At 37.8% G+C, this 24,926-nt stretch overlaps 4 protein-coding genes and 1 non-coding gene across 6 annotated transcripts in view; 4 read left to right on the top strand and 1 right to left on the bottom strand.

Annotated features, from left to right (window-relative positions):
• LOC111340813 (maestro heat-like repeat-containing protein family member 1) overlaps nucleotides 1-10,174 on the bottom strand; it is a 28,810-nt gene extending 18,636 nt beyond the window's left edge. The window contains exons 1-15 of the mRNA XM_022947724.2: nucleotides 10,009-10,174; nucleotides 8,432-8,577; nucleotides 7,699-7,830; nucleotides 6,661-6,823; nucleotides 6,102-6,200; nucleotides 5,416-5,567; nucleotides 5,163-5,303; nucleotides 4,700-4,792; nucleotides 3,978-4,056; nucleotides 3,373-3,486; nucleotides 3,128-3,201; nucleotides 2,561-2,680; nucleotides 2,009-2,116; nucleotides 1,423-1,567; nucleotides 875-915 (exon numbers count right to left, since the gene is read on the bottom strand). Of these exons, the coding sequence (XP_022803459.2) occupies nucleotides 875-915; nucleotides 1,423-1,567; nucleotides 2,009-2,116; nucleotides 2,561-2,680; nucleotides 3,128-3,201; nucleotides 3,373-3,486; nucleotides 3,978-4,056; nucleotides 4,700-4,792; nucleotides 5,163-5,303; nucleotides 5,416-5,567; nucleotides 6,102-6,200; nucleotides 6,661-6,823; nucleotides 7,699-7,830; nucleotides 8,432-8,577; nucleotides 10,009-10,051 (1,650 nt within the window). The 5' untranslated portion in view covers nucleotides 10,052-10,174. The remainder of the gene's footprint in view (nucleotides 1-874; nucleotides 916-1,422; nucleotides 1,568-2,008; nucleotides 2,117-2,560; nucleotides 2,681-3,127; nucleotides 3,202-3,372; nucleotides 3,487-3,977; nucleotides 4,057-4,699; nucleotides 4,793-5,162; nucleotides 5,304-5,415; nucleotides 5,568-6,101; nucleotides 6,201-6,660; nucleotides 6,824-7,698; nucleotides 7,831-8,431; nucleotides 8,578-10,008) is intronic.
• A 34-nt stretch (nucleotides 10,175-10,208) lies between these two features.
• On the top strand, nucleotides 10,209-11,050 carry LOC148735058 (uncharacterized). The gene has a single exon (XM_088751913.1). It carries the CDS (start codon nucleotides 10,266-10,268, stop codon nucleotides 10,914-10,916), a length of 651 nt encoding a protein of 216 aa, XP_088608039.1. The 5' UTR covers nucleotides 10,209-10,265; the 3' UTR covers nucleotides 10,917-11,050.
• Nucleotides 11,011-11,082, top strand: Trnad-guc (transfer RNA aspartic acid (anticodon GUC)). Its single transcript has one exon. It is a non-coding gene; the product is annotated as a tRNA-Asp (tRNA).
• A 1,141-nt stretch (nucleotides 11,083-12,223) lies between these two features.
• On the top strand, nucleotides 12,224-13,408 carry LOC111340814 (glycoprotein-N-acetylgalactosamine 3-beta-galactosyltransferase 1). The gene is given in 1 exon segment (XM_022947725.2): nucleotides 12,224-13,408. A coding segment is annotated over 1 exon segment (1,056 nt). The 5' UTR covers nucleotides 12,224-12,352.
• A 5,367-nt stretch (nucleotides 13,409-18,775) lies between these two features.
• On the top strand, nucleotides 18,776-24,705 carry LOC111340824 (uncharacterized). Of its 2 annotated transcripts, XM_022947736.2 has the most exons (4): nucleotides 18,778-18,949; nucleotides 19,715-19,756; nucleotides 22,527-22,979; nucleotides 24,437-24,705. In XM_022947736.2, the coding sequence occupies exons 1-4, from the start codon at nucleotides 18,853-18,855 to the stop codon at nucleotides 24,580-24,582; spliced, it is 738 nt and encodes a 245-aa protein (XP_022803471.2). In that variant the 5' UTR covers nucleotides 18,778-18,852; the 3' UTR covers nucleotides 24,583-24,705. The 2 variants fall into 2 exon arrangements, with proteins under 2 accessions (XP_088608038.1, XP_022803471.2); XM_088751912.1 differs by lacking the exon at nucleotides 19,715-19,756 and having other exon boundaries at nucleotides 18,776-18,949.
• Nucleotides 24,706-24,926: the final 221 nt, after the last annotated feature.

Genomic DNA, 24,926 nt, shown 5'->3' with positions numbered 1-24,926 from the left:
TAGGTTCACAAATAAGGTTTAACCCAAAGTGTGCGCCAATTACTTTCACTAGAATCCGTTCTGTAAGGCTTTAAGAACACAGCCAGACAAGCGTCCATACCTTTTTTCTTTCTTTTTTTTTTGCGTTATTCCGACCGGCGGAACCACGCACGGGACAAGCACGAAAAGAGCGTCAGGGAAAAACACGTACGTAGAGGAAGAGCGGAAAATAAATGATATGTGAAATGAAACGCCAATATTTTTTCTCGCTTATTCGCACGTCTTGCTTTTCATGCAGCCCACCCTTGCTTGAAAAACGCAAGGAAGATGACGTTCTCTTTGTAAGTTTCACGTACATCAGAACAGTCCCAGTTTACATTACGAGAAAAACGGAAGGATTAGTAAGATGCATAGCCAGCCACACCGCCCAAGAGAACAAACGAAGGAACTAAACTATTTTGTAACACGGCCAGAGTCTGAGGCTATGCTCCATAGGTGTTGTTAAAGATTGCTATCACCATTCCTTACAACGTTGTGAAATGTAAGAACAAATTAAACATAAATAGTTGCAAAATTCGTCTCGTGGGCGTATCGACCGCTATCGCATCGATTCCCCCGATCTGAAAGCTTCTGTAAGGTCAGTGTTTCACCATCACCACTGACCCATCACTTCTGACCCATCGTCTGTGCGACGCACGCGGTCAATAGAAGCTTTATATGAGCACAAGGTGAGTGGGTAGGGCGAAAGTGAGAGAGAGAGAGAGAAAAAAAACTTCTTATTCCCCTTTCGACCACCCCTTTCTCAACTTCCTCGAACGCCTGGTGCGCGCAAGTTATAGTAATGGTATGAGGAGCAAATCGTTGCAAATTCTTAACGAAGAAGGTCACTACTCACCAATAGACGAGAGATGATGGCTGCTGGCCTGGGTATGTTGGCTGCAATGAAAAGGAACACACTAGTTTAGTATCTATCAGATGGTATGCTGCTTTTACACATTATGCTACAGTTCAATTTTATCCTTGCTTCAAAATTTTCTGTTCATTAATGTATGGCCATAGAATTGCATGATTGTGAATTTGGACCAAAAAAGCACAGAAGTAAAAGTATAGAGAAAACGGTATAAAATTCAGAGAATAAAACAAATTTTTACAATTTCAGGTGTTAACATCTATACGCGAAACTGTAGATTCCACAAGGAAAACAAAAAAATTTGCTTCATTCCGTTTTTTGAAAATTATGAGCCAGTGTTGAGGTGATACTCCTGATTTGATCGTTTCAGTATTTCCAGTGGATCCTGATGTGTTTTGAACCTTATCCTTCTACTTTACACATAGAAAACGCCGAATTCATGGCTCGTATAAATGAATTGCACCCCTTGATTCATGACAGGAATATAATCAATAGTCCAAGCCGCAGCATGCACAATCAAGAACGTGACTTACGCTTCGCATCAAAATCAATACTGAAATCCGCTGCTTCCTCCTCTTGTTTCTTGGTTGCCAGGTGACAGATACATCGACAGAGAGGATTCATGGCAGGAGTAAATGATTCAGGAACAAGGCACTCCAGTAAGAATGGCCACAGTACCTACAAAGGAACGGAACCATTGACAGCGGTAGGAGTAACACTCGCTACACACTCCAACAAAATTTTTCTGGAGCTAGGTAGAGTACGTTCGCGATTCCTGTGTGTTTTGTGAGAGCACATTTTTGCATTTTTCTACTTAAACAGCTGAAAGTTAAGAAGATGGGGTAATATTTACAAATTTTATTACTTAATTTATTGGGTTAAACAGAGGGAACTTTTACAACGAGTCGAGATGCAAAGAGTGCGAAATTACACATAACTTCCACGCAGATGTCCAGTTTTTTCTTAATTAGATTTATCGCTTTTATTTGTTGTATTGAAGATAATCAATTTTTGCGGCGCTTTATTTTGCGTTTTTTTAAGTTGAGCCTGAAAGACAATCCGACAAATATGCAAAACTCTGAACGCGCCTTTCCTTTCTTTGTCATGACTATTACTTACAGGTTCCATGACATCCACTGTTGTGGTCAGAAGGAAAAGAATGTTTTCACACATCTTTTGAAGAGCTTGAGGAGTTATGGAATCTGCGTCAGTTGGTCGTCTGGTTTTCTGTAGAAATAATCATTCAATGATCTTACCCCAAAGCCTTAAAGTACAACGAGTCCTTGGTAAGATTTAATTATCCTTATAGAGCGCCTTTCGATTGAATGTCGTTAAACCAAAACCAAAGTAATCACAACGGCCAATCAGAAGAAAGGAAAACTTAAAGAGCCAATGAGAACTCAAAGTAAAACCAAGCAATCTGGCTACAGCGCGGGAAAACGTGGGCGACTAAGTCATGATTGGTTTCAGTTTTGCATCTTAATGGTTGAGAGAGTAGCGGGAGAGTTTTCTCGACCAATCACGTGCTAGGTATGGTAAAGCGAAAGCAACCCCGGATTACTTTGGACACTAAATCAAAAATTGCTTCAATCCATTTCGAAAGTTAAACACACTTCTTTCATTACAAAAACTGTAATTTTGATATAAGAAAAGAAAAAAAAAAACGCCAACCTCTTCATCGCTCAGTGCACACTGTTTAACAATAAATTTCACCAGTTTGTGGCCGCCTTCCAGCTCCAGGTACCGATGATGAGCCATGGCGGTTATACACTGAGCAAACATATGTCGCACCTAAAGGAAGTGAAAAGATATTCATTAAGTTATAACATTGTGATAGTTTTTCCAAAAGATATAGATAATCAAATGCTAGGAAGCATCGATTTTCACTGCTTCGTCGGTAAAATTGCATTCTCAGAGTTTTACGGTATATTTCTCTTTTTTCAATTATAATTTCGCACAAATTTTGTTTGGATACCCAATCACAGGCAATTGCTTCTAATCAATACAGACTAAAGCCTTTGCCTATTTTCTCCAAATTTTCACACTTTTAGAATGACGGTCAGCAAATTTCACAATTGTTTTCAATAAATTTGTTCCACAGGTGTGAAGACAGATCGGAAACATCAATGTTCGCAGATAAGGACGTGTCTCCAAAAAAAAGGAAGATGGGCCGTCAGGATATCGAGTTTTCTGATTACATGCTACACTCGGAATTTTTTGCCCAATCAGTAGTTTTACCTTCAAGTTTTGGTCGCTAAACAGAATCTGAACGCCTGCGATAATCAGTTCTTCTTTGTTCTCTAAGTACGAACCTAAAATAGGCAAAAGTAAGTGACTTATCAAACTAAAGCTGGACAAGATTTCACAACAAATTGGACCTGAATCCCCTACACTAGAGTTGCAACGTACCAATACGACATAAGATTAAAAAAAAAGACAAATCATGACGCTATAGCTAAGTATTCAGGGCATGTTGAACTCACCAGAGGAGTTGACTAAATGTTTAATAACTGCCAGAGATGCAATTCTTGTCTTTTCATTGTTAGCCTCCAACTTTTGAAGCAAGAATGCAATGACACGGTCTGAGATTGCTGGTGCTACAGGAAAAAAATAGACACAGACACCCTTAAAAAGTTGCTTTATCGCGCAAATTACTTGCATTTAGATGATTTTTATCTTCAGACCTGTTATCTCTGTTTTTTCTCTCTAATGCTTCATGCAACATATAAACGCAACTAAAATAAAAGAGAGGGGACCAGGCCCTAGAGACACTACACAAATGAGTGGTGGTCTGCAAGCATAACAAACGTTTTAAGGACTAGATCCTGGAGACCCGTGGAAAAATTCAATTCTATTCTATACAGTAACAAGGCTGCGCTCTAAGGAAATTTGAATGGAGCCCAGCGCTCTGAAACTGTGAAATCCAGGGTGCCCAGCATATGTTTTGTATGAAAAAACTAAAATTTCTGAGTCGCCCGAGAGCAAAAGTAAGGTGCCAGGGGCCACCGGGCACTTTTAGAGCACAGCCTTGCAGTAAAATTTAAAAACTTGACAAAATGTTGTTCTAGAGAAGACTAACTTCACTTACTAAGAACAGAAAAACATCTCAAAACTTCATTGTGATTCTTGACTGAGATTGGATTGGAAAAATCTGGCATGTTACAAGCCTAGAAAACAACAAAATAAGAAACAGAGAAGTGTGTGACTATAGTGTCCATTGAAATAAGTGGTTATTGGTTGACTCCTGTGACCAGGGTTTGCTTCAACACCCTTGGATCCCATGGAATGAGTTTGTTGTACATCCTCATCTCTGCTCCATAAATTCTTTTTTCTTAGCGTTCTACTTTCCTTCCCCTTTTCCTTCGCAAAAAAAAATTCTTTCTACTCTACTTGGACAACTCAATAAGCCATTAAAAAGTATAGCATCAATTTGGAGGTATTGCAATGTTCTTTCAAAAATAAATTTAGACTAACAATTGATTCTGGGCTAATATGTCCCAGATATCAACCAAAAGAAAATTTTAACTAAAAAGCAATGGGGCTACCGGTATTATAATCCACTAGGGATCAACCAGTAGTAACGGCTGTTGGTGAAAAAATAAACAGTCAGTACTACTGGTATTTTTCAAAAAGCACTTATTTGAAATAAAATTAACAATCAGTGCCAATTCATTTTAAACATAATCTGCATCAACCTACTTGACAATGTGAAAAAGCTCAATAATATCAAGTTCAGCTAATAAAAAATATTCTGGGCAGGAAAAAAATCAAATACTACTAAAAAGAACAACAACTAATTTCAAAGTTTACCATGTTGTGCAATCCTCCCAATAAATTGTCCACCAAAGGAAACAGTATTTCACCACCATCTTTACAAGAAGCTTCCAAAACCATACAAAGACCCTGCAGAAATGTAAGGAAATAGCCTATGAATCAAAGATAGTTACACATGCTTTAGTGTAAACCTTTACACTGTGACATCAGTATGCATATTCTCCATCCTGTTCCTTTTAAAGTACCCAAGGCACTGATGAGGAAAATTCGTATAAGAATTAATCGAGAGCTTCAGTCTTTAATTGGTGATTATTTGCTTGATTCTTGTGACCTTCATATGTGATCCAGGGGTGATATTGTCAGGAGAAATTAGAGATCAAAGGGTTAAGCCTCTGAATGGAGAAAATTTTTACTAGAGGAACATTTCAGACATAAAATTACAGCAAACTTGGCACTTATCAGAGCAAAGAAATTACTTTTACTTATAGCAAATTCTTACCTGTGTAATGAGGTAGTGTTCTGTGTGTTTTTTGTACAGGGCTGTGATACCAGGCAGTAACTTTGGCAACTGCTCTTCTAGCTTGTCTTTTGCCATAATGAGGGTCATGTGACCAATAGCATCCACAACAGCTAATCTAATCTAGAAAACAAATAATATTATCTTCTAAACCAAACCCAAAAAAAGCAACCATTTGTAAGTATTAAAGTACTGTACTGTCAATAAATCAAATTTATTCTTAGTTATATCTTACCTTTGCTTCACTGGCTCTGATCCACACACTAAATAAGATGTCATAAGCTGATGATATTTCACCATAAAACCTGTCAATTGCAATATCAGGGTATGGTGCATTCTCTGCATTTGCAACATAGTCAACAATGCTCTCACAAAATCTGGCAAGACCTGTAAGAAAAACATCAAACATGAAAATAGGTAATTTGGATATATCAACAAAGTTGAAATGGTAAATTGGCCACCGTAATGATTACAAAAGCTGACGTTTCGAGCGTTAGCCCTTCGTCAGAGCGAATAGAGGAATTGTGGGTTGTGTGTGCTTTTAAAGGCAGAAAATGGAGCTACGTTATTGGTGGGTGCATGAAAATAGGTATGCTTTTAAGGGTCCATCCAGAAAATAAATCTCTCCAGAGACCTGAAATACAGAAGCAGACTGCTGCCATTAAAAGGTCAGGAATTATATTTACAACCATCCCTTATGCCATGCATGAAAAAACATGCATTACTATACTACAAGAATACCTTCAAGGAAGCTGTAAGGTTTAGGTTGAAATAAAACTTTTCTTGATTGCAAGACAAGCAAATGCACTTGTTCTTTGTTATTGATTTGGCACAAATGTTTTCAGTTTGAACTTCCTAGAACCACATTTTCTGCAGTTTAAATCTAATGCAACATGCTGTTGGTCTAACTCTTTCCCTTACAGTTAGCAATGACCCATTTCAAATTGTCTTGTTTGGCCATTCCCATCATGGGCAACATGCGGCCAAGGATGTCTTTCAGGAAAGGCACAACACCATAGGCTGAGAGAAAGAACAACAAAAAAGAAATTTAACTGCTTGCCCACTATACCTAACCATTAACAAAATACCATTTACTGTGAGATTAAATTTTCTATATTTATTCAACTGATTCCCCTTTTATAGACCTCCTACTTCCTGTCCATTTTACCTCTCCCCTCCCCTCCCCCACTCCATCTCCACTGCTAATTCTAATAATTAGAGTACATGTACAGCTCATAACAGCAAACCAAGATGAAAATAAAGGTGGGGGGGGGGGGGGGGGGAAGTGGGTTTCTTAAGTAATTACTTTAATTGATAAACTGAGTTGATAACATAAATTGGCCACTAAAGAGAGTTTCTGAGGCTAACGTTTCAAGCATTAGATCTTTGTCAGGGGAATGAAGATGAAAGAAATCATGAAAATCTTCAAGATTTCAACATATCTGTATCAACAGAAAAATGTACACTGTTTACTACTCACGATTAGAAATAGAGAACGATGCCAGAGTCTGCACAACAAAGTAGTGGGGCAGTGTGCCAGGAGCTAACTTGTCCAGGAGCTCTGCCATAACCTCATGATCAAACCTTTTTCCCAGAGCAACTAACACCTCAGAGGCTGCAGACTGCCAATCAGGCTCTACTTCCTTAATATTAATCACAAAATCAACACCACTTTTTTAATGCACCCACCTTTACTAAGTGTACTACTTTTGTTATTTCTTACATTTCCATATCACCTGTAATATATTACACTGAACAGACATGTGGCAACATATATTGCAAGGGTTTTGATATCATAATCTCATTCTTTAGCTAATTTTTCCTGAAGAACCCCAACCTAATTCTATAAGAAAAAACTTCTTAATACGCTTTATACCAAATTAGCTAGGTTCACATATAGCAATATTTTAATTCACCCTAAGCAATGCAAATGACAGACGATCAGGTAGTGGCAGACACTTAAATGAAAAATAATTATGGGATAACTAAAATACCAACTTGTTTTTTAACTAAGAATTGACATGATGCTTTTGGCTAAAATAGCAGCAAAAGTGAGAGAGAACAAGTACAGGATTTTTAATCATAGCATTAAGCACTCTTACTTGTAGCAGAATAGTGTGAACAGCAATGGCCTATTACCAAGCCAGTACAGAAATATCATTGTACTCATCACAACATAAATCTCCAAATTTTGTTAGAATCAATTTACTTCCAAAAGAAAAATAAATAAAAATAGACCTAAAATGCAGGAAAATGCATCTTTGGGAGGTGAAGACCCTTCTAGGAACAGAAATTCACTCAGGCTCTCAAAAAAACCTATCCACCAGCTAAATGACCTGGAATTACACTAAATTTGATGAAAACCAGTTGTAAAAAGCATAAAAATAAATTCTATTGTACCTACAGGACTATAGTTGGGTTCCCTCATGACATATTATCATTATCATTCTTATTAACGTTATTACTATTATCATTTATTATAATTATTATTCATTATCATTATTATTACTAGTGTTACCTTGCTCTTGGTCATCTCTGCTGAAGCCAACTTGATCATTTGCTTTCCTAAACCCAGTGACAGTGTACTTAGTGTGTCATGAATAATCTTTGAAGCTGACTTCAGGAGAACAACCCTATGACCCTGACTGAGCTAAAAACAAAATAAAAAAGATAAACTCATGATGCTTGTTTACTAGACCCTTTTACTCCAATTCTATAACTATGATAAATTAGTATTGCCTTTATGTAACACCCTTTAGCTAATAAGTTTGTGTATCATATTTAGATACCTGCTGGATAACATAATTATTGATATTTTCCCATTGATATTTGAACAAGAGTCAAAGGGATTAGAAAGTAATGTAGTAAAGCTATGTCAAAAAAGAAAAGAAGTTGGTACAGTGCATATCAGATTTACATCAAACTATTGGTCTATCACTGACTTTGTCACCATATTTTTGGCTCTCTCTATTCTACACCCACTACTTAAAAAAAATAGGTGTCTGAGTGAATCTGTATAGAGACATATATAGACAAGCCTCCCAACAAAAACCCTGACCACCGCAGAAGGTTAAAAGGGCAAGAATGTTATTTTAAAATTTCAGGACTATAGAAGATTGTCCTAAGGGTTCCTTTGTCACATCTTCATTATTTGCTAGTCTTCTATAAATCTGCATGAATAAACACTAGGAATGGATATCAATGAACACGCATCAAACAAAATTGCCTATAATTTTCATCATCAAACTAACCTTCTGATGTTTGACGAGATACCCTTTGACAGCACTTAGAACCATTTCCGGTTGTTTCTTTCCAAGTTCATGCAGAGATGTCATGATCATCTGTCGCACTTCATGCTTTTTATCGTTGGCAGCATCAATAAGAGCCAAACAAAGTTCTAAAGGAAGTAAAATTAAAAAAGGTTATGTGCAGATACTAAGTGGCTTTTAGGTGAAAACACTTGAAATGCAGGTTAAATTTCTGGGTGGGTCTATGTGTCATGTTCTAGGGCAAGATGTTTTACTCTCAAAGTTCCTCTCTTCATTCAGGAGTTTAAAGGGGAAGTCACATACAGAGCTGTCAAGGAAACCTGAAAAAATTCTGAAAGGTTGCCTGCGATGACAAAAAACCATCCCATCCTAGTGGAGTACCAACACCACTAGTTACTATAGAAGCTGAAACAAGTTGTGACAGGTCAAGCCTGTCCCTAGAGCTCCAAGGAATTCTCTGTATTTTGGATCAGTTGGTAGATCACTAGGCAGTAAAATAGGAAATGACTGGGTTTCTTGGTATATGAAAAGAATATCACTGATCAATGATTCAACAATCAGTTAAGGAAGCAGTATCCAGGTGAAGTGCTACTACATGCCAAAATCAAGTATGATCACACAATTATGTAAACTGAAAATCATAGTTTCATTCCAGGCCAATCACTTTGTTTAGTGTCATAAATAAACATTGATCATATCTCTGTACATAATGAGTACTTTTTTTCTGCATGCTACTCTTAGACACAGTTCTCCCATAAAAATATACAAATTTAGTTAAAACTAGGTAAGTAGGTATATCAGTTAAGCTGAAATCGTAAATTGGCCACCGTAACATGTTAAAAAGCTTTTTAACTCATTACAGTGGCCAATTTATAATTTCAAGTAAGTGGATATACCAAATTACCTCGTTATCCCCACCGAGGCAGTACCACAGTTTCTTTAGAAACTTTTACTTTTATTAATTAAAACTAATTTTACAATTGTTTAGACAATATATACAACTAGGAAACAACCCTACTAGCGAAAATGTGCCGTGGAATAATTTAAACTAATAAGGCAAAATGACTTCTGTTTCCACATCTCTCTAGTCCCCCGTTCATAGCTAAAGTTCGGCATTTGTTAGCGACTGGGAGATAAAATAGTAAATCGATCCTGAGGATCCTGTGGAGCCATTAAAATGAAGAAAAAATTGGTCTCAAATACTTTTATTAGAAACTTTAGAAACAGTATTGAATATATAAAAAAAACAGCATAGCTGCCATCTAAAAAGACACATAAGAAAAGAACAGGGAAACTACTGTAAGGTTACGTACCAACACCTACCCTAAGTTAACCTTTACTTCGCAAACCGTACTCTTTTAAAAGTTTCAGCTCCTCTAAATTTCAGGTTTCCCGTTTTGGAGCGGGGGGAATGGGGGCGCATAAATGCAGTATATAAATCAGTGAAACCCTTAACGTTTCAAGATTCCAAGTTTTAATTTTCCGAGAATGAATATTTAGGTCACGAGTTTAATTTGGGACCATGGTTTGAACAAAGCTGGCAAGATGTAATCACGTACCATCAACTTGGCCTCCTGTTTTCTTCACTTCGTCTTCTGCCATCTTAAAACCTGTTTATACCTCTTCAAGTCGTCGAAAAGAAATTCATCTGTGCCGAAAAAAGAGCTAGTATGCGAGAAATTACCCACAGCTGAGATGTGAATTTTCGAAACCCTTCCCCTCGGAGAGAAACCGCAGAACTATTGAGCTATACCGCAGGCTCAAAGCGCGCCAAAACACGGTGGGATTGTGGAGTTTACGTTGGAGAGATTTCGTTATGGAGTTTGTAGGGGAAGATGTGTTACTGATTATATTTTCCTTCCTGGACGCGAAAGCGCTGTGCATTACGAGTCAGGTTTGTCGACGTTGGAACAATATCTCTAACTCCAACGTTCTGTGGAAATCGCATGTAAGACACCTTTGCAAACGTCGCAAGATTGCAGCTCATCTCGGAAGAGCGGAAGACTGGAAAACGCGCTTTACACAGCTAATCACAGGACGTCTGTATCCTAGAACTTCTACAAAGACAGAAGAGAAGCTTAGTTTTGATGCTTTGCGTGCCATGCTAGTTCCTGTGGGAGCTGGAAAGTTTGTCGAACTGACGATCAGGAAAAAGACTCCAATTCGTGAGTTTGTTGAAACACATGGGTTCACTTATGTTCTCGGAAAGGCATTTTACCAGCACTCGAAAGGCGAGACGATAAGTATGAAAAAGAACATTCTGCTTCAAGAAAAAAGTAGTGGACAGTTGTATGAAGGAAAAGCTGTCAGGGAGTTCTTGGGATTAACAAAGGGCTCCTTCGATTGGAATATTCAACCTTCCAATTTTGACAGTCGCATTTCAGAGTTTTATCGTGTTTTTGTTCAGAGTACCTCGGTTAATAGATCTCTAGTTTCGTCAACTCGCCTCCTTTACAAGCAGTGTTAAAATACTCTTGAGATCATAACGAAATGTACTCGAAACGCATCATTGATGTAGGCTACCTATTACTATATATTTGTTCACGCTGAATAGTATCGTGTCCTCGGTAGTATAGTGGTGAGTATCCCCGCCTGTCACGCGGGAGACCGGGGTTCGATTCCCCGCCGGGGAGATATGGTACACTTTTCTTTTTCCTTTTTTTTAAGTTTTCCTTTTTGAGCTTTAGGCACACGCTAAAGACAGCTGATGAATACTATAGAGAGAAACCACAAAAGAGGTGTTTTTAAGTACAGTACAAGCATTCATTTCTCAGCATTTTCTTCAAACACACCATCAAGCCACCATTTTTCTAATGGCGAGCTTGCAGTGTTAACTTACCCCAATGAGATGCCTGCACCGCGTGCCTGTTATTAAAAAAGAGTTATTAGAGTCCACATTACGGTAGCAGTCCCTCTTCCCCAAGCCTCTCTTTATTTGGAAATATTTTCCGTGATTCTTAATTGTTTCTCCATTCCGTTCCATAGGGAAAAATTTTGAAACTTCCTGCGTTAAATCTTTTGATGTTGATGAGCGTCATTTCTTTTTTCTTAAGGTAATTTCCTGCTTACATTTGAAGCGGGTGAGAATTTTACAAGAGCCATCTAATTAATCGTTAAACCTCTGCAATTCTTTATGGTCAGCTGTTTCCCATTTGAGTATTTTTTAAGAACTTATCCAGTCGTTTTTTTTCCGATTGTTATAAATTCCGATACGTAGATTCTCTCTTCAATATTTAAACAATTCAACGACCTGTAGTAGCCTTTTGTTGTCTGATATTTCTGGTTCGACCAGTCTTTCTGAAAAAAGCCCTTTTCATAAGCGGTTTCCTGTGCATAATTTATACCATTGACACGAACCACTTTTCATTCGCAACTCAAAGATTCTTGGTCGATCACCGTGTAAGAGACCCCCAAAATACGGAAACTAAAGAAATGGATAAGGTCGATAAGTGGGGAGGCACGAATAACGGAAAGATGACACGTAGTCGATAGATATCATTTTAAAAAAAAAAAAAGGTCTTTTGTTTAGTTACACGAATGGCATTTAATAATGGCCAAGTTATTTCTTTCGATTTCAAATATTTGGATTGCCATGTTGGGTGTTTATTCAGTTACTTACGTGGCCGGGAGTTTATTTTTTGATATGGAAATCATGTAACGAAGATCTAGCGGCGAAATACAAAGTGAAAATAGAAAATTCAGACACTTGAACACCTGGATAGCGAGACAAAATTTACAAATTAAACCAGAAACGTTGACTGAAAAAATGGTGACTAAAAAAGACAAAAGAAGCGCTACAAAAACAATTTGTCTACCCGTTCAAATCTTTTGTTCGTCGATCGTTTAATTACACCACATCGAGGTTGCGTGACAGTGTACATCATTACCTCTTACTTGTGTAACATGGCGACTGCACGGTCAACGATTCTTTCCTTTGCTCTCGGTCTTGTTTTTGGGGTTTTTGTCGTTTCTGTTCTAAATCGGTTCAATCAGAAGGAGGCTCTGCAACAATTTTTTGTTCCAGAAAAGGTCCATGAAGGAGATATTACACATAAAATGATATATAGAGGACGGAACTTCAAAGTCGATTCACCAGTGGATTTTAATGTCGATGCGAAAGACCATCATCACCATCTGTCTTTGAATAAGGAGGCTCTTGAGGAGCTAAAGAAGATTAGGATTTTGTGCTGGGTGATGACGAGCCCTTCAACGCTGCACGTCAAAGGCAAACCAGTGAAGGAAACATGGGGGAAGCGGTGCAATATTCTTTTGTTTATGAGTTCAGAAGCGGACCCAAAGTTTCCCGCGATCGGACTCGATGTTCAAGAGGGACGCGAGAACTTGTGGTCGAAAACCCGAGCTGCTTGGGATTATGTTTATACTCATCACCTTAACGATGCTGACTGGTTTATTAAAGCAGACGACGATACGTATGTTATCATCGAAAATCTCCGACATTTTGTATCGAAAAGGAATCCTGACGAACCGTATTTCCTTGGAAGACACTTTAAGACATTCGGTGGGTACAACAGCGGCGGAGCTGGATATGTATTCAGTCGGGAAACAGTTCGTAGATTCAAGAAAGCATTAGGAGATACTTCCATTTGTTCAACTACAAGCTTTGCCGAAGATGTGGAAGTTGGAAAATGTCTCAATGCCGTTGGAGTGAAACCCGATCAAACAAGAGATTCCAGTGGAAGAGAGACGTTTATGCCACTCCCCCCAGAACACCACTTGATTCCTGGATATTTACCTAAAGATTTTTGGTTATGGTCGTATGATCGCAATCCAACTAAAGAAGGACCTGAGTGTTGTTCAGATCATGCCATCACTTTTCATTACATTAATCCAAACAATATGTATGTGATGGAGTACATGGTTTACCATCTTAGGCCTTATGGTATGGTTCATGATGATCATGCTTCTGCTGAGGGTTCTGGATAAGCAAAACGAAAATAAACGATCTGGTTGTCGGTAAAGTTAAAAATGAGACGCTGTCAAACCTGTATTAAGCAGCACAGTATTAACATTTTAACTCTCAAAAGTAATTGATATGTAACATCTCCTGAAAATGTCCACATAATTATTATCCAGCAAACACGCAGGTAGAGGTTGGTATCATGATCACACACCAAATTCTTGTTACTAATTCACAAGGAAATGTGTAGCAGCTAGAGGAGAGAATTGACAGTCAGATCTTGAGTGCTGAGGGTTAAGTAAGCGGTCAGTTTTCAAAGACCCAGTATAATATCCTCGTAATTACTTTAATTTTCACCTCTAGGGATCACCTCTACCTGTTTGAATGGCCACTGAAAGAGAACCACACATCAAGTGGGTGACTGCTTAATACAGGTTTGACTCTTAATTTCAAAATATACATAATATATGGATTTAGCCAAGCCTTAAAGCGGAGCTCCCAAGTTTGTAATATTAATGATAACAAAAAAGATATGCATTTGCCACGACTCGCCTGAGACACCCCTCCTTTCATTTTGATAGTCTCCCCTACCCTACCCGTGCAATCTGAAGGCACGTAAGTACATACACTCAGTCAGTCACATGACAACCAAACGAAAAGAGGTTGACCGTATTCCATGGGTATGGGGCTCTGCCCCATGTGCGCTTTGCTCACATGGGAGCCCCACTATGATAAATTGATGAGGAGTTTTATCCTTGAAGAGCTCAGTGTGGTTCCATTTATCATTAGTTTTAAATTTTACTTCAATTAGAGTCTATACATAATACTTGATTACAATGAGTTGAGGGCAAAGATATGTAGAATTAAAGCTGAGGATAAAAATACACCACAACAGATATAACTTGTGACTAGGGATTCATTTTTCCTCTCTGATAGTTTGCAAGGTAATTATGAGTTGCTCCCCTTCTTATGTCAATTAATTTAAGTTAAAATAATTATTTGATAGTTACTGTAAAAAAATGGACACACTCAGATTGGTATACCATATCTTTTTATTATCATTCCAAAAGAGGTAACTGTCCTACTGAATTCAAAATGACTGCTGCACAACTATTTTGATGTTTCTGAAGATGAAAATGAAAGAAATTTTCTTTGTTTGATATTGTTGCACTTCAGCTAATATTTAGAAATAATATTTGACATTATTGAACAATATTCTCTCTACCCTCGGAGGATAATTATTATCATGTAGAAGTTTCACATTGCAGATCATACAATAAAAAAACACTATGTAAATTAAAGAGAATGTTTGACGGGCCAAAAGTGTATTATTGACATTCGTGCAGACAATCTATAATTATTCCCTTTTCTTTCTTTTGTTGCAAAAGGGACATTCAAACTGCTTTAATTCTAGTATCACAGGGGTTGGTTTTAGCAATTTGAATAATTTCGGTGGACATATTTGCTAGTGGTTCATTTAACAGAGTCAGCATCCTCAATGTTCATTGGTCCAATTAACAAACATCTAGCATGAATGGATTTATTTTTCCGTAAAAAATCATTGAAAATAGTTGAACTTCAGGTTTTGTATATTAAATGCATGTTGATGGTGAGTAAGAATTAGCTAAAAGCACCCAATTATTAAGCAGCATTTGGAAGTATCAGCTATGGAAGAAACTTTGTGCAAGGGTAGTCACAGTTTTCTTACAGAGAAAGTGATGTGCAACTATGGACTTTTTTATGAAGTCAACACTGATGCTGTATCTTGCTGGAATCATGTAAAGATATTTTCCATTTGGTACTAACTCAAAGATGTAGTAACTTTTGTATTTAGTAACATATATTAAATATGTCAAAACACTGGTTCAGTCAAAGGGTGGCATAATATACAGTGGCCCAGAAGGCTCAACGCAAACAAAAAATATACTGCAGCAAATAAAAAAATCAAAACGCAAAGAAAAAAAGTACTGCAGCAAATAAAAAAAATGCAACGCAAACAAAAAATACTGCAGCAAATAAAATATGCAACGCAAACAAAAAAAACTGGAACACAATGCCAAGGAAGACTGGGTAATAGTTCTTAGTTTCCCGCCAAAACAGCATGAACTGGAACTCGCTTTTGGTTATGGACGAAAGCAATCTGCGTAGGATTATAGAATATTACTTTCATCAAGGGTATGAAAATAGAGTTATTATCGAATTTTTAAGGGAGCAGCATGGAACTGTAATAAGTTCGCTGCAAAACATGGTTTCGGAAAGGCGAACAAGCAAACAATGGAACGAGTGTTGGCGGGAAACTAAGAACTATTACCCAGTCTTCCTTTGCGTTGCGTTCCAATTGTTTTGCTTGCGTTTTCTTTTTTTTTTTGTTTGCGTTGCATATTTTATTTGCTGCAGTATTTTTTGTTTGCGATGCATTTTTTATTTGCTGTGGTACTTTTTTTCTTTGCGTTTGATTTTTTTATTTGCTGCAGTATAGTTTTTAGTTGCTGCAGTATATTTTTTATTTGCTGCAGTATATTTTTTATTTGCTGTAGGATACTTTTTGTTTGCGTTGAGCTTTCTGGGCCACCGTAATTTTGGCTATGGACGAAAGCGATCTGCGTAGGATTATAGAAGATTACTTTCATCAAGGGTATGAAAATAGAGTTATTATCGATTTTTTTAAGGAGCAGCATGGTACTGTCATAAGTTCGCTGCAAAACATGGTTTCAGAAAGGTGAACAAGCAAAGGATGGAACGAGTGGTGGCGGGAAACTAAGAACTATTACCCAGTCTTCCTTGGCGTTGCGTTCCAATTTTTTTTGTTTGCATTTTCTTTTTTTTTTTGTTTGCGTTGCATATTTTATTTGCTGCAGTATTTTTTGTTTGCGATGCATTTTTTATTTGCTGTGGCACTTTTTCTTTGCGTTTGATTTTTTTATTTGCTGCAGTATAGTTTTTAGTTGCTGCAGTATATTTTTTATTTGCTGCAGTATATTTTTTATTTGCTGCAGGATACTTTTTGTTTGCGTTGAGCTTTCTGGGCCACCGTAATTTTGGCTATGGACGAAAGCGATCTGCGTAGGATTATAGAAGATTACTTTCATCAAGGGTATGAAAATAGAGTTATTATCGATTTTTTTAAGGAGCAGCATGGTACTGTCATAAGTTCGCTGCAAAACATGGTTTCAGAAAAGTGAACAAGCAAAGGATGGAACGAGTGTTGGCGGGAAACTAAGAACTATTACCCAGTCTTCCTTGGCGTTGCGTTCCAATTTTTTTTGTTTGCGTTTTCTTTTTTTTTTTGTTTGCGTTGCATATTTTATTTGCTGCAGTATTTTTTGTTTGCGTTGCATTTTTTATTTGCTGCGGTACTTTTTTTCTTTGCGTTTTGATTTTTTTATTTGCTGCAGTATAGTTTTTAGTTGCTGCAGTATTTTTTTTATTTGCTGCAGTATATTTTTTATTTGCTGCAGTATATTTTTTGTTTGCGTTGAGCCTTCTGGGCCACCGTAATAATATAACAGCTTGGATCATTTAAAAGAAAAATTTACATAAATTAGCTGAAGGAGTTTTGTAGATGGAACCATTCATTGCTTATCAGAGCATTGTAGAGAACCTACACGGACTTGTTTTTCACCTACATAAAGCAAAAGATTTCATACACCAGTTAACAAATATATGCCATCCACTATTCTAGGTTGTCTTAAACATCACCTATGCTATTTCTTTATGTGATTGTAGAAAATATTCACAGAGTCCAGCTAACATTATCATCCCAAATTGTCTTGTAATATCCAGAAGGTTCAGTAGAAGTTCTCAAGAGTTCTGGGGTGAAAAAGTGTAACTTGTTGAAGATGAGTGTAACTTCAACAAAATGGGAGTTGTTAGTAGAATCCAGTTAGACCTTAAGTGATGATAAACCTGTGTAGAAAGGTCACGGATATTTATCGAAGGTTGTTGAACACTCAGTTCTCCCATACATGTATCTTTTTTCATTTCAGAAGATATCATTTTAATTCTAATTTCATGTCAACTTCAGCTGTCTTGTTTTAGGCAGCATTTAGTGGTTGTAATGGCTAAATTTGTTTTTGTTTTCAAAATGGTGTTCCTTTTGCAATGAGAAAGTTCTCTGTACTTTGTCTTAAAATATGTACACAATCTAATCCAGCCAATGACTGATGCTCCGTAAAGCTCTTCTTTGCTCAAGGTTTTAATTAAAATATTTGGCAAATTAATGTACATTACAGTTAAAGAAAACAGAAAAATATAAACAACTTTACTGTTTGAAATTTGAATATAGCATTGAAAGCTTTCATCCTTAAAGTGTTTCCGTTAATCTTCTCCTGTTGGAGTACGTTCTCCAATTATATTTACTTGAATGGACACACTTACAAGGGTTAATAAATGACTTGGGCCAACCATTGTACGTCTTTAGTTTCCTTCTACTCGCTAATATACTGAGCTTTGTGGGACAAACTGCACAATTATTTGCCAATATGGCCATATTTGACCATCATAAGTTGGTTATGTTCCATTTCATCATTCGAGGTTTTAAATATTTCAAAATACGGTTTAAAATTTGCCGTTTGATTTTAGTTTTTTGTTCCTTTCATTTCAAAGAAAGATCAAGGAAACCGGTCTGAAGCGCGGGAAAACCTGCGCAAGTGACCAGATCGCAACAAGGTTGCGAGAAGGTTAGTTTTTCATTTGATTTGTTTAGATAATAGCGCCAGTTACCCTGATCAGTCTGATCAATGACAGCGCGATGTCAAGCGAATCCACCCTTAGAAAATCGTCTAACAATCAATTAAAAACTTCTACTTTTTCTTTGGATAAAACTGGACCGGGCTTTCACTCGACTAATCGAGGGTCTGTACCAAGTTCTGGGACTTTTCAAAGTTTCTCTTACATTTTTGTTTCAGTCTTGGTTTTGCTTACTTTCATTTTGCTATCACCTCAACAATAAGTGAGGGAAGAGAAAAACGCAAAAAGTATTCACTCACTGAAATGCACACTAACGCTTTCAGCGAAGGCAAAGTTTTATTCCGTATTTCATAACATAAACAGCAGAAAAGTAGTAAGAAAAACTCTGTCAAACCAGCCGAATTATTTATGAAAGATATTTTTCATGAATGTATATTAAAAAATATACATAGATGAATAGTTTTTTCGAATTTCTGGAGGTATGCATGTTCTTGTTCCTTAAATGGTCGCGAGACCCCATCCTCAGCCTCGACGGCCACCCAAGATGTGAACTCTTGTAACGGGACGTCTTTTCCAAAGTTAGTGAATTAACCGTACAGAATTAATAAGTTCCTATGTGTGTCCAAGGATCATCTCTAATCCATGTTTCTACAGTAACACTAAAACTATTTTAATTGTGACGTCGAGGAAGTTATGACTTCCTTTGTTGCGGGTCAGTGATCAACAATACTTAGGTTTCATATTAACAAAAATACTTATAGCTGTCCTTGTCTGAGCAGGGCAACTAGATTGCAATATGGCTGATTCAAATGCTATAGGTTTTCTGCTGTTCTGTACATTAATTTGTACATTTTGCGAAACACCGGAGGTAAAAGCACAGAACTCAACCACATGTAAGTAAAATCAAGTATTTTTTTTACGCGAAACAATGAGACAGAGACGGCACCACTCCACACATCCACGTAGTTGAACCTTTCTAGTTTTAAACGAGGTTTTGTCAATTTACGAGCCCCTTTTAAGCGGCACGAGACACAAATTCGTAAAAGCTGCCTAATGCTGAGGCTCCTATCTGGTGTTAAGAAAGAAAAGTTGTTGTAGATGTAGTTGTATATCGTGTCGAACACAATATTTCACTGATTTCCGGGTGGTACACGAGTCGATTGATTAAGGTAGCAGTTGTCACGGATACGCGCACATTTCAGCACTTCTGTTGTGCAATTTTCGTTGTGCTACTTGCTTGAGAATTTGCATCACCTTTAACTATTAGACATGTCTGAATTACCTAACGAAGCTATTAGAAGCTAATTATGAGCAAGACTTTGATGTTGATGCGAGATGTGTGTGCAAACAGACCACGGATCTTGTTTGAATGCAAACAAACACTTGAACGAAGAATGTTTAGATCGAGTAGTATGGCCTCTTAGATCGTAACATTTTTTCCTCCTATGTATTTCGATTCTCGTTTCCTTGTATTTTGATCGATTACCTAAAAAAACTGTGCTTGTTATGTCTAAAGTTATGTTTTAAATCGTTCGACCATTTAATTGACTTGCTCTGAGTAACTGGCTCGCTCTCGCAAAAAGATACTGCTTGATCATGAATAACCTGTGGTGTTCGGAAAGAATACTCAGTTTCGTATTTAATTTTTTCTGTTTTAGCTGTACTTCCCAGTCCAGTCTGGAGCACAATTCAAAATTCAGGTACGTCTTTGTATGAGCCAGAAAACGAGTCGTCGGGTCTGACGCGGAGAAGTCAGGTTTGAAAGCCGTCACGGTATACTGCACTCGCTGTCTCTTATGAATTATTAATCCAATCACGATCAATAATTGTGCTTACTGAATTGGAACCTTGTAGATTTTATTTCTGGTTACAAGTTTTGCATTGCTGTATTTTAGATCTCTAAGGTTCGAAGACAGAATGCATTTCCGAAAGCCCTAAATACTAACCTGGCACCAATGAACTTTATTCGGCTACATGATTATAATCCAATCACGATTAAGATAAAAAATACCTAAAGGATTCACGAAGTTCGCCTTTTTTTTTAAGCAAGAATTTTAACTTACATTTTAAGGCGTAGTAAGTTGTGTTAGTAGACTGTGAATACGTATCTTCCTGAAGTAACGTCCTCTTGTTTTCGAACTAGTAGCATGTGGAACAGATCGAAAACTTGGACACCAGGTCATCACCTTAGCATTGCAGAATTTTAAGAATCCACTGAATGCTCCCACGCACACATATCTTGTGGCAAACCTCATCGTGTACCTGCTAAAAAATTCCTATGCCGGATAAAAATGGTAACCACAGGTGGAAAATTGGAAAAAAAAATTTTTTTCTGTTACCAAAATCGGGCACAAAATATAGCATTATGGTACCTAAGGCTCATTGTACCTTGAGGTGGTTAAAATTTAGTGATTTGAAAGTTCTAGTCCTAAGTTCTCCTTCGAATTCCTACGTTTTATATAAGAGTTGAGCCCCGGCGGGCCGAGGTTCCGCGCATTTTAAACGTTTATATGTGGCGCGGATGGGTACTGTTCAGGGGTTGGTCTATGACCGGACTATCACTAAGGATCTCAGGTTCGAGGTACAGGTAGAATTTGGCACAAGGGGTTACTTCCATCATGATCGATGGAATTTGTTTTTTTACTGCTGCTTTACTGCTGAAAGTTATCACTTTAACTAGACAATGAGGTGGTTAATACATACTACAGCCCCTCTTTAACAACACCCTATACTGATAAGAGAAGAATAAGAGCAAATTGAGTCAAGGAAATTAATAATCCAACTAAATTGAAGGATGTACAAGATAAACGTGTTAAAAATTGGCAGTTGGTCGGTTCAAAGAATTTACTCAAATGTGATTATGATATTATCTACCAAGAGATCAGTTTGTTATAACATAAGGGGCAAAATTACTGAATTGTGATTGGTCAAGACAGAGGGCATTTTTTTCTTAAGTTTTGTAATTGCCCCGGGCAAAATTACTTGAAAATGATTGGCTGAAAATCGCTTAGCAACGGCTGCCAAGGTAAAGAAATTTCTGTTTGCTTTGTAACAATGGCGTCCCGTTTTGCGCGAGATCAGTAAGAAAACATTTTGCCCCTTATATTATAAACAAGTAATCACATGGTTCCTCGTAAAATTAAGGATTAATATCACTTGTGTTTTCGGAAGTTGCAGAAATTGCTCGAGTCGCTGCGCGACTCGAGCAATTTCAGCAACTTCCGAAAACACGCGTGATATTAATCCTTAATTTTACTCGGCCCCATGCGATTACCTATACTTATTTCTTGTATGTACGGAAATCGAGCTGCTCAGACTGTCGCAAGCTAACTGATCTTAACAGCGGATCTCCAAACTTGATCATGATTTATTTTTCGTGGTAAACATTTATAAAATAAGCTGAATTACACACGGGGTTTGATTGCTTCTTACTTATAAGCAATTACAGGCCAGGACATTATGATGGCTTTAACATTTACAGCATTTTGGTTCTCTATTATAGACAACAGACTTTGTGTTGAGACTTCTGTTCAGTAATAGATCGTAGACGACGTCAAAAAGTGGCAAGTAAAAAAAGTAACACTCACGGCTAAGCCTCGTACACCACTTTCTTCTCCTTACCTGCTACCTTTTGACTTTGTCTGTGATCTAGTGCTGAACAGGAACGTGGGAACACAGAATCTATTTGTTAAACATGCTGACTAATTATTACTGACCAAAATAGTCAAATATTTCATTACATGTGGATTACCAGTGCCCGGCATAAATTTGCTGAAGCAGAGAATCTATTGCCTGATTTACTTTATAGTGAAAAGTTTCATGCGCATATGGGACATCAAAAAAGCTTACCTGCGCATTGAATTTCCCTCAGCAAATCAGTAATACACTGGATCAGTAAACACCATCTCTAAAAAATAGCCATACGGTACTCGAACCCCGATACTTAATTATCTGAACTTACGATTCTTTATTACCTATTTGGTAATTAATGATAATTTAGTAATGTATAAAGAAAGTATTTTCTTGATTATAAGGCTTTCAACTCCTATTTCTGCTCAGGCTAGGGAAATGACATTAAAGTTGTATTCGATTGTGATTCGTGAATTTATAAACCAGCGTGAGGCGTGTTTGCTTCTTGAAATAAACGTGGCCCGCAAATTTATTATTTCATTTCGCGATAGCCTCAAGATTTCACGTGTAAAACCGGATCAGGATCCCCCACCACCTCCCCCCTCCTTGCCGCCTTCCCTTCTCTTTGTAATAAAGATCTGATAATGACCAAAACAATGGTGCTCAATCTCTGGAGGGCACGAGGTGAACTTGTTGCAACCGTCAAGAGACCTTGATTTGAGCTCAGTCCATGTACATTTGGGTGTGAAATTCACATAAGTTATGACAGCATAATGACATGAACATGATAAAAGTAGGTGAAATGCCGACTTCCTTGATTAATTCAAGACTTCTTTTCAGTTTCTCCCTTCGCAACCGTCGCGACAAGCAGTACGCATGGCACTACACAAATTGCATCACATACCCCATCGAACCAGTCCTATTCGCCACAGGTCCCTTCATCAAGATATCTGGTAACATCATCTTCCGTGTTTGGGGTCTCCTCAAATGGAAGCGTTTCCTCTGCACTAAACAATTCATCATCGAGTTCGATAACAGGTCAGCTTCAAACCTCGATAGCCGTGACTAATCGTAGCACAGCAGTGAGTCCTGTTGCTAGTCATAGTACAATCATCAAATCCATGGCGATAAAAAGCTCAGCCATCAGCACAAAGGCTGAACAAAGCACGACCATGATTTCATCTCAAGTGACCAAGGGGAAAACTGCAACTAGTACTCCTTCCAAGTCTCAATCGACAAGCAGCTCTGTGATTACAACGCGGACCCCGACTACAGCGAGTCCCGCAAGCAAAGGTTAGCTATTAGATTAAGTAGGTTTCGAGCAAAGGCGTGGCCGACAGTTCAGTGTTGATCGGTGATGAATTTGAAATCTGGAAGTTCCAGCCTTTCCAAATTCACTTAACTCACTGGATAATTTAATAGATATCAACATTTTGACACAGAATCCTAGATGTAAGGTATTTTACTATTGATATCTACATCTGGACATGCACAGACTCCTTGATGTAAGGTATTTCACGATCAATATCAACATTGAGGCACAGACTCCTAGATGTAAGGTATTTTACGATCAATATCAACATCTGGGCATAGAATCCTAGGTGAAGGATATTTTATGTTAAATATCAACAACTGGGCACAGACTCCTAGATGTAAGGTATTTTACGACCAATATCAACATCTGGGCATAGAATTCTAGGTGAGGGATATTTTATGTTTAATATCAGCATCTGGGCATAGAATCCTAGGTGAAGGATATTTTATGTTAAATATCAAAAACTGGGCACAGACCCCTAGATATAAGGTATTTTACGATAAATATCGACATCTGGGCATAGAATTCTAGGTAAAAGATATTTTATGTTTGATATCAACATCTGGGCACAGAATCCTGGGTGAAGGATATTTTATGTTTGATATCAACATCTGGGCACAGAATCCTGGGTGAAGGATATTTTATGTTTAATATCAACATCTGGGCGCAGACTCCTAGATGTAAGATACCTTACGATCAATATCAACATCTGGACACAACCTCTAGCCTCTGTCAGTCGACTCATTGGATTCGATCAGTGTAAATTTATGCATTAATGCTGATAACAAACTCATATCTCCTTTACAATGGAAGAAGCAATAGCCAAAATGTGAAAAATTCGCGAACTTTAGTAAATGTATTTACATTCGGCGGAACTAAACTGCAAGTGGCAGTGACAAAGAATGTAAATATTTTCCTATTGGTATGTTAGCACGTGGGCCGCTATGGCGTTAATTGAGTCTTTTGTTGTATGGTGTATTTAAGGTCTGCATTTGGATGGGAATATGTCCCCATTTTTCCCGCTGGGTCTTTGGGTTTTCGTAGCAGGCGGCGGCACACTAAACGCTTTGGCCCGAGAGGTGATGACTAGTTGTTTACTACTCTGTGTAACTTCGTCGGACGGCATTAAATACTCGAGCTCCTAGTTCGAGCTGCACACCCACTCTTGTGTGTGAGTCGTGAATTTAAATAGGAACATGCTTTGCCAGCCGGCGTATCAGACAGATTGGGATGATAAATTAATAAACGGCGAAGCCCTCTAGAGGTTGGGACGGAAGAAAAGTTTTTCCTTCTTCATCCCTCGTCTTCTTCCCTCATCACTTCGCGCACAAAAAAACCCCTAGATACGCAGGTTGTTGCTTTAGAAAGAACTTAAAATTGTCTCTTTTCAGTTAACCCACCAACTCAGCTATTTTTACTCTTATTTTTCTCCTAGATGACCGACTCTCTCTAACAGAACAAATCTTAATCGCATGCCTTGCTGTGTTCTTCTTCGTGTTAATTGCCATGGTCGTTCTGGTTATTCAAATCGTTCTTCTCAACAAGTCCGTGAACAAATTAAAAGCCACAAGTCGCCGTTAAAAGCCAGGACAACACTACAACACAGGCAGATATTTCCTCTCAGTTTCTTTCTGTCAAATACGAATAGGTTTTTGTAAACCGTTTTATGTCATGGCGTACATGGTGTGTAGCTTCCTTAGGAACTGTAATTGTTTATAAGGTAGAGCTGAATAACTTAAAACGGAGGAGAAAAGAAGGGGCACACAAGTATATGCAAGCATATTCCTCGAGGCAGCTTAAAGTAATTATTGAAGTGGGTGATGGGAGTGGGGGGGGGGGGAAATCAACCCAAATTTTGCCTCTCTCCTCGGATTCCCCCCATTTTTTCTTCCCCTCTCCCATTCGAAATGACGATGGATGCCTTA

This window comes from Stylophora pistillata, chromosome 3 (assembly GCF_964205215.1).
Source record: "Stylophora pistillata chromosome 3, jaStyPist1.2, whole genome shotgun sequence".
Taxonomy (NCBI): domain Eukaryota; kingdom Metazoa; phylum Cnidaria; class Anthozoa; order Scleractinia; family Pocilloporidae; genus Stylophora; species Stylophora pistillata.
This window is presented reverse-complemented; position numbering and strand designations above follow the sequence as displayed.

Coding starts and splice junctions, on each gene's coding strand:
- LOC148735058 (XM_088751913.1), top strand. CDS start 10,266: ATGGAGTTTGTAGGGGAAGATGTGTTACTGATTATATTTTCCTTCCTG.
- LOC111340824 (XM_022947736.2), top strand. CDS start 18,853: ATGGCTGATTCAAATGCTATAGGTTTTCTGCTGTTCTGTACATTAATT. Junction 19,757..22,526: donor GAGCACAATTCAAAATTCAG/GTACGTCTTTGT, acceptor ACTTCTTTTCAG/TTTCTCCCTTCGCAACCGTC. Junction 22,980..24,436: donor AGCGAGTCCCGCAAGCAAAG/GTTAGCTATTAG, acceptor TTTTTCTCCTAG/ATGACCGACTCTCTCTAACA.